Consider the following 9,099-nt stretch of genomic DNA (forward strand, 5'->3'; position numbering starts at 1 on the left):
ACGGAAAATATTTTATGCTAAAACAAACGGAGCCTAGGAATAATAAGGGTATTATAGGAATATTAAAAAAATGTGGCATTTTTGACATACTTTGATAGTTTAATGGGTTACTTTAGTACCTTTTAAATATTATGAAACTCTTTAAAAAACGGACCTCAATTTGAGAGAGTTTTTTATATTTTTCCCGAAGAATAGTAAAGTTGATAGTCATACTCACCGCAGTCATTATGCATAAAATTTTCGTATGAGCATATCATATTTCTTGAAGTGTATATAAAGCTAGTACTTACAAGTTACAAAGAAACTAAATTCCTTGGCTTACTGGTTTGCATGTGCCCTCCTTGGATATATGTTCAAGACATAGATTTGCAGACAGTTACTTTTACCTTAAAACAAAGAAAAGTTGACACTAATAACTTTGATTCTGCCAACAAAGTTGGAGAAGGTGGGTTTGGTCCGGTGTACGAGGTACTGCAACAAACTCTTACTTGACTTATCCCATCTGAGTATTATGTCACTTTGTTCACCCTTGGATACTACTAAAAATAATAAGATACGAACTATTCTTTTCTTGATTTTTTGGTTCGGCAGATCTATGGAATTTGATTTTTAGTTTTTTAGTTTTCTTTTGGTTCTTTTCTTTTTGCTGTTTTTGGTTTCTCCTTGTATGTTTCTTGTGTTCATGGGTTGTGTCCCTTGTGCCCATTCAATTATTTAATTACTTTTCCAAAAAAAAGAAGTAAAGATTTGGTGGTTTAGATGTGTTTTCTTGCATTTGTAGGTTCGGAAAACAGTCAAGTTAAATTGGATTGGCCTACAAGACTTAAAATTTGTATTTGGATAGCAAGAGGTCTAGTTTTTCTCCATTAAGAATCAAGACTCAAGATTGTTCAAGACATTGAAGCAACTAATGTGTTGTTGGATGAAGAAAATATTAATGTAAATTATTTTTCTTTATAAATAATGCAACTTGTGACATGCTTGGCATGAGTTTATTCTAAGAAAAAAAATTAAGTGCTCAGAATGCCCCATGCGTTGATGGTGTAATATTTACATACAATGATACATCTATAACATGTACCAAAATTACAATCCCACAATTGCTATCATTTGTGTCTCGAGATAAAAAAAATAATGATTTGTTGCCTTTAACACTTTGAGACTAACTTAATTAGAATACCCATTAGTGACACATTACAGGTCACTACAATCATTAAATATACAAGTTATAAAGGTTACTATATTAGCTAGTATAATAAAGCAATGGCTAGAATCAAATCTCTTAGGAGTCTCAAGATTATTATATTATTTCAAAAGCACAAACATGAAAGAACTATAAACAAACTTGATGCTCTCATATTAGCTTACTTCAGTATCTTGTAGAAACTTCAATTTGATCTTGTTGAGTGTGATTGAAATATTGTTTGCCTTAATTCTTTGTTCAGGTAACTCAGTACAACACTGCAAAGCCAATCCTATTATGGATAACATACAATTCTCCATAGAAGCATAATCTCTTTCTGTTCTTGACAAATAGGCATCAGTAACTTTAGTTACTGAATGGGTTGATGATTCCTCTACCCAATGCTTCAAGCTCATTTCTCCAGCAAAAATGTTATCTGTAGGTTTCTTTCTTGTGAAAGTTTCCATCAGCAAAATACCATAACTATACACATCGCCTCTTGTAGAAACAATTCCTTCCGATCCATACTCTGTTTGTAATAGAAAAACTAATCATCAGAAGATAATTATATATTTCAAATATATAAAGTGGTAAAATTAGTATTAAACCAAAAAGCTATATTTATCCATGTATGAACGAGTAGATTGATAAACAAGTAAATTCAAGTTGTAGACTAAAAACATCACCTGGTGCCATATACCCAATAGTAGCAAGAGTCATAGTTTGTATCATAGAATCCCCAGCACCAAGCAACTTGGCAATGCCAAAATCAGCAACATGCGCGACCAAATTTTCATCTAATAAGATATTGCTAGGTTTCAAATCACAATGAGCAATAGGTGTTGAAGAACCATAGTGAAGGTATTCCAATGCTGACGCGACATTGATCATTATATTTAGTCTTTGTAAGATACTCAAACAGTGGTCTTGAGAATACAACCACTTCTCTAGGTTCCCATTAGGCATGTATTCCAACACAAAAGCTTTAAAGTTCATGTTACTACATGTGGTAATGATTTTGACAAGATTTCGATGACGAATATTGTGTAGTATCCCACACTCTGTATCAAAACTCTTGAATGTCCCTTCTACTTCCAAGTTGAAAACTTTTATGGCAACAATCATTCCATCTGAAAGTGTTCCTTGATATACTGATCCAAAGCTCCCAATACCTAGTAAGTTGTGTGAACTAAAACCTTCTGTTGCTTGTAGAAGTTCTTGTTGGGAAATTCTTCTCCATGTCGCTAGAGGTATCAAGTTTGCATCGCATTCTGTTTTCTGCATCTTGTCCATCCTAATACAAGCACAACTACAAGCATTGTTGATTCAATTGTTGGTAATACATACTTTAGTATACGTATTGCTGCGGTCTTTTTGGCTCGAGAAACACCTTCTTTACATGGGGTAACTTGAAATCGGGGAGCACCACAAAGTCCATCATTTGACATAAATGATGCAGCGAAGAAGTGTAGAAATGGTCCTCCTACAGGAATTTTTCGTCCCAGTCTATTGAAAGAGACATTTAGATATTTGAGATACGAAAGCGCTTCTAAGGAAGTGGGAATCTCTCCAGATAAATTGTTACTAGAAAGATCCAAGAATTCCAAGCTTACTAGTTCACCAAATGATTCAGGAATTGAGCCTTCAAATTTATTGTTCGCCAAAGAGAGATTAGCTAGATCTTTGAGGCCACCAATTGTTGTTGGGATATGACCAAATAGTTGATTTCTTGATAACTCTAATACTCTCAAGACCTTCAAATTTCCAATCTTTGATGAGAGAGGGCCACTTAGATAATTTGATGAGAGTTGGACCTCCAAGATATATGTAAGGCTCCACAAGCTCAAGGGAATGGTGGAAGTTAATTGGTTGAAGCCTAAGTAAAGATATCTTAGAAATGTGAGATTATTTACACATACAGGAATAGGTCCAGAAAGCTCATTACCACCTAAATCCAACTTGAACAAGCTCTCTAAATGACAAAGATAGGATGGGATGGGACCTTCTAGTCTATTATTAAAAAGATGGAGAGCTTGAAGCTTGTGCAATCTTCCCACTATAGTTGGAATAGGTCCATCCAATTTATTGAGATCTAAAGACAAAGTCACCAAGTTGCTTAAATTTCCTATATCTCTTGAAATGATGCCCTCAATATTGCAATTATCTATGTAGAGTTGTTGAAGAGAAGTTGAGAGATTTCCAATGGAACTAGGAAGGACGCCATTCAATGGATTATCTGACAATTCTAAAAAGTTTAGATATGCCAAATTTAACAAAGAAGAGAAAAAGTTGAATTTTGGAGTAGATGATTCAATGGTCAAATTATTTCCATATAGGTAGAGCCATTTGAGGAGCCTTAAATTACCAAGTGGTTTAGGAATTAAGCCTGAGAATGAGTTGTTTCCTAGATCTAATAGAGTGAGTTTCGAAGCATTGGAGATAGAGCTAGGTATTATTTCACTCAGTTTGTTATCAGAAAGATAAAGATACTCAAGATTTGGAAGGAAGAGGCCTGCATTTGCATTTGATGGAAGATGGCCTGAGAGGTTATTGAAAGTCATACCAATTCTTCGTATTGTTGAGATATTAAAGATTTCAAATGGAATTGAACCATTGAAGTTGTTGAAACCAATATGGATGGCCTCAAGGTTTTGTAGATTACCAATCTCATTTGGTATTGCACCTAACACAATATGAACAACCACACATTATTATTCAAAACAAAAAAAATAATGTGCTTTGAATGAATCATACATACAAGTGAAAAGATTAAGAGCTAATTAATAAATAAGTCACTCCCTCCACTCTCCTGGTTGGCCACCTTATCGATTGAGCCTCTATTTAATTTATTAGTTGAGCTATGTGGACAATCATATTAATTTGTTATTAGCATGAGCCATGGATGTGATATTTTCTAAACCTTAACTTTCAATATGCAAAGAAGAGGAGAAAGGGGAAAAAGAAAAAGGCTACAAGAGGTGAAGACAAAAGTTTTTTTAACACACTCTTTGTTTTAAACTAATCAAATACCAATTTGGTTAGCATGTTCAATTGAGTCACGCAAAATGCATGAAGAAATAATGGTTGGCAAATTTGTTGTTGTCTAAATAATGCTTTAAGAAGGCAATGCTCAATGGGCTTAACATTGTTAAGTGGGTGTGGATTGAAGCAGTAATGATCAATAGATAACAAGCAATAGAGTACATTTAGTCATTTGCTTACTTTTATTTCTATGCTAATACAACGTTACTAGAAATCATTTTGTTTTTGTTGCACTACTTAATTTGTGCATGCAAGCACCTCCATTAGAAAATCGCAACCCACATATCTCACCGATCACCAATCACCAATCAACACTAAGTTAGGAGTGCGGCCCTTCCAACCCATGGGATAGCACTCTAGCAACAATATACTTTGTTTGTTAATATGTTTTTTTGGGATATTTTTCGTTTTTAATTTTTTTTTTTTTTTTTTTTTTAAAAAAAACAAATTCATGTGATATAAAGGTGAAAATTATCTGTGTATTTAGTAGTTTTTTATTTTATTTTTTATGTTGAGGATATTTTTTAATGTTTTCGAAAGAGAACAAAAATATAAATAAACAAAGACTAGATTACTATCCACTAGAGTTTTCTATTTTCATAGAATTTCTTAATTACATCCTTTTGTTTCCTAGAATGTTGTGCATAATTGTTTTGTAGTTCTAATTGAAAGGTATCCAATCCGAGGCAATCAAAAGTCAATATCCTAATTAGTAAATGATGTTATTTATATAATCAATCAACTAAATCAGGACTAAAAATACTTTCAAAGTTGTTGTAGTTAAGTTCCAAAAAAAAGAAGAAGGTAATTTCTAGTAGACTAAAATAAGACTAAATGTATATTTTGAATGTTTACCAATGATAATATTGAACCCATGACAATATTGTTTTAAATTACCATCAAATCAAGCTACGTTTTAGAAAAATTCGTTTTTCTTAAACTGATATATATTTAAACTCGTCTATCTTGATTAATTTTTGGTAAGTCTTGCAAAAATTTAACGGAGTAGAAGATTTTTGTTACAAGCATAGAGTCCAATAAGGATAATAGTCTATTAGAGTATATTTTCTATTTTCAATAAGGAAGGTTGTGCTCCATTTACGTAGCTAGATTAATTATTTTACAATTCCAATAAAGCGTAATATTCTCCGTTGCTGTTTTAGGGTTTTAGGGAGATTCTCCGAGTTTGGGAAATAAAGGGAAATATCTCCTAGTAGGGAAAGTATTTATTGTCAGTGTCTAATGAGATTTGGTCTTTGTAACCTTATTTAAACCCCACGTTGGATGAATGAAAGGCAAGCAAAGTTAATTCCTCAAACCTAGTGTTTGAAAGAGGCTAAGGATCCTCTCTAAAATCCTTGCTATCTCTCAATTAGCAACCATAGGCAAGAAGAAGGCGCAAGACCTGGCTTCGTTTCCTATCAAAGCACGAGTAACATGGTCTGTTACGAATTCTTGTAACAATTTTCCAGTTAATTAGTCATGATATTTTGAAAAACGTTTCGTCTAAAGTAAACAATTATGTTAGTCATTTATTTTAAATTAAATATTTATTATCCTTTTCTCATTTGAATGAAGCCCACCCCTAAAAAAATAAAAAAAATACAAATGCAAGAGGAAAAAACATTGCTAGATGTTCAATTGAAAGGTACCAGGCCCATCGAAGGCAATGAAAAAGCTAATATGTCGAGTCAATGATGTCATCCATGTAATCAACAACTAAAACATGACTAAACGTACCTCCAATGCTATTATCGTAAAGATATAAATTTGTGAGCATGATTAAGTCCCCAATTTCTGAAGGTACACTTCCTATGAATCTATTAACTTGCAATGATAGAATTTGCAGTTGTTTGCACTGAAACAAAGTAGATCGGATAGTACCTATAAAATAGTTACCATTTAGAAACAAATATTGAAGTTTAATCTACAAAAGCTTAAAAAAAAACTATACAAACCTTCAAAGTTGTTATAGCCAAGGTATAACTTAGTAAGCATGGTTAAGTTCCCAATTTTCGAAGGTACTCCCCTTGTAAAACTATTATCCCATAGTGATAAATATTGCAATTGTTTGCACTTGAACAAAGTGGATGTAATTTTTCCATGAAACTGATTATGAGACTCATCAAGCCATTGTAATTTGGGAAGATGATTAAACATATCTTCTGGAAGTTCACCAGACAACTCGTTAGTGTAAAGATCTATGACTTCCAGTGAAGACATATTGAAGATAATGGAGGGCATCAAACCAGAAAGCTTGTTCTCTGTTAGATAAATTCCTTGCAAAGTGGATATGTTGAAGATGGAAGAAGGAATGGAGCCTGAAAGATTGTTATATTCAATACTTATTATTTCCAATGAAGCTATGTTAGATAGAGATGGTGGAATACTACCTGTGAAATCATTGAATTCAACAGATAAGAGTCGCAACCGGTAAAGACGAGCCAACTCATTGGGCATAGAACCATGAAAACTGTTGTTTTTTATGCTGAGGCTAACCAAAAATGAGAGGTTCCCCATGTGTGGGGGAATGGTGCCTATGAGACCCATGTAAGAAAGGTTCAAGGCCGTGACTCAATGATGACGAAAACCACAAGTGATACCGATCCAACTACAAACAGAGGTGCCAGAGGACCAGTTGTTTGTCAAAATATTACGAGGATTATAAGAAATTTGAGCCTTTAAAGCAAGAAGAGCAGACTAATCGGTAGTAATGTTGGGAACACTTGCAATAACTAGGCTTGCCATGTAAAAATGTACCATGAGAATTGCCATAAAAATGGGGAATAGGAAACAAGCTATCTCCATGAGTAGTATATGTTAGTTGAAGTAGTAGAGATAAAGTGAGATTGATATATATAACGAGATTGAATGAAACATCAAAGAATTGAAAGGAAAAAAAAAATATGGCTTTTGGAAAAAGAGGGTGGGAGTGGTTTGGGCGTTGACGTCATTGACTTAAAGAAAAGAAAAGAAAAATCATTGAAAAGTAGTGATTAATTTGTGATCATACTTTTGCTTTGTTGGTTTTCTGGTTCTATTTACTTACTAGACTACCCTTTTTTTGTTTTGTTTTGTTTTGTTTTGTTTTTTTCTTTTTTTTTGACAGAAATTTCCTCCAAATCGGTTTAGAAGAAATATCCTTGGACTCACATATAATGGTGCCAAGTGTTTAAGCATTTAATATGCACATTAAATATTGAAGGTCATTAATAACAGTTTACTAACTAAGGTTAACTTTTTCTTTTTTTTTTGGTTAAACATGAGAATAACGTTTGTTTTTTCACCAAGGTTAGAACTAACATTAAAAACGGAAGACCTAACGTCATATTAGATAAAAAACCAAAAAAAAAAAAATCACATCTTAACAAGGTTAGAAAATTTTAGTAAACATAAACAAGTTGAAGTTGATAATCATATCATAAATATACATTTTTCTCCATTCTCTGTTTCTCAAGTTCTTAGCATATGTGGCTGAAAGACTGTTGCTTTAGGGGAAGAATGGATTTTTTGGCATATACGTGAAAACAGCTATCATATTAAAGTACCGAAAAAAGAAAAGGAAAAAAAGGTATGCTTACATTGAACCACAACATCCACCCAATAAACGTTTTAATTATCATCAAATCAGGCTGCGTTTTCAGAAATATTTGTTTTATTCTCAAAGTGATATTGAAACTTGTTTCAGAAAATTAAATACAAAAATATGGAATTGAAATTCTCTTAAGTTGCATTGTAACGTCACACCAATTAATTTTTAGGGTAAAATCCACTTAATACTCCTCAAACTACCACCCCAATGATAATCTACCGGACAAAGTTTTCCTTCAAATTAGATTGGATGAATTTTCTCTAACCTAATCTATAAAAATGACACTTGTCTTTTTTTTTTAATAGCATGTAAGATGCACATGAATTTTTAATACAATTTATTTCAACATTGTCCATGCTATTAAAAAAACATGTGATTTTCACATGTTCAAGGGACACGTGTCATTTTTATAAATTAGGTTGGAGGAATTTCCTCCAACCCAGTTTAGAGGAAAACTTTGTCCTAATCTACCCTCAAACTATCAATTACGACAATTTACAGCTCAAACTACCAAAACAATGACAATGTACCCTCAATGCTAGCAAAATGATGAAATTACCTCTATAAAATTTTTAATAAGACAAAAATATCCTTAAAATTTTGAAAATAAAAAATTAAATATTATATTTTTGTTTTTATTTTAGTAAGGGTAATTTCGTTATTTTGTTAAAATTGGGGATACATTGTTATTGTTTTGTTAGTTTGGAAGATAAATTGTCGCAATTGATAGTTTTGAAGGTAGATTGTCGTTAAGGTGATAGTTTGAGGGGGTTAAGTGGACTTTACCCTAATTTTTATTACTGTTTCAAAAACTAATAAATTGAATAAAAAAATTAATTAAATAAAAAAGGTTTTTCCAATCTTTCATGAAAAATAAGAATACAGTGCACAACGGTGTAGAAAATAGAACAGCCATGATGAAGGCATTCACTTTTCCAAATTCTCGTTAGCACCAAATACTACTGTTAACTTTGACATGATTGTCGTGACTTTGACCAATATGCTATAGTGCATTCTTCAAACCTTCTACCCACCGTCTCTTAATATTTTATTTTATTTTTTTAAAACAAGCCCAGCTTACAACCCACCATCTCTTAATATTTTATTTTATAAAATAAAATAAAATATTAAGAGATGATGGGTAGAAGGGTTGTAGAATGCAAAATCGTATATCTCATTAATATTGTAGGAAAATTAGTGCGAGTGATCCTTGATTTTAATTAATTATCAATTAATATTCCATGTCTTCATGATCAAGCTATACTCATTTCTGTGCTGAATT

At 32.4% G+C, this 9,099-nt stretch overlaps 1 protein-coding gene across 1 annotated transcript; it reads right to left on the reverse strand.

The window, feature by feature from the left end:
• Nucleotides 1–1,359: 1,359 nt before the first annotated feature.
• LOC148589854 (receptor kinase-like protein Xa21) lies at nucleotides 1,360–2,323 on the reverse strand. Its single transcript, XM_088519343.1, has 2 exons — nucleotides 1,870–2,323; nucleotides 1,360–1,712 (listed from the first exon to the last, which is right to left on the reverse strand). Exons 1-2 carry the CDS (start codon nucleotides 2,306–2,308, stop codon nucleotides 1,360–1,362), a joined length of 792 nt encoding a protein of 263 aa, XP_088375469.1. The 5' UTR covers nucleotides 2,309–2,323.
• Between the last annotated feature and the right edge of the window lie 6,776 nt (nucleotides 2,324–9,099).

The sequence above is a fragment of the Corylus avellana genome, chromosome 1 (genome assembly GCF_965113065.1).
Source record: "Corylus avellana chromosome 1, dhCorAvel1.hap1.2, whole genome shotgun sequence".
NCBI classification, from domain to species: Eukaryota; Viridiplantae; Streptophyta; class Magnoliopsida; order Fagales; family Betulaceae; genus Corylus; species Corylus avellana.

Coding starts and splice junctions, on each gene's coding strand:
- LOC148589854 (XM_088519343.1), bottom strand. CDS start 2,308: ATGATTGTTGCCATAAAAGTTTTCAACTTGGAAGTAGAAGGGACATTC. Junction 1,713..1,869: donor TATTGGGTATATGGCACCAG/GTGATGTTTTTA, acceptor TATTACAAACAG/AGTATGGATCGGAAGGAATT.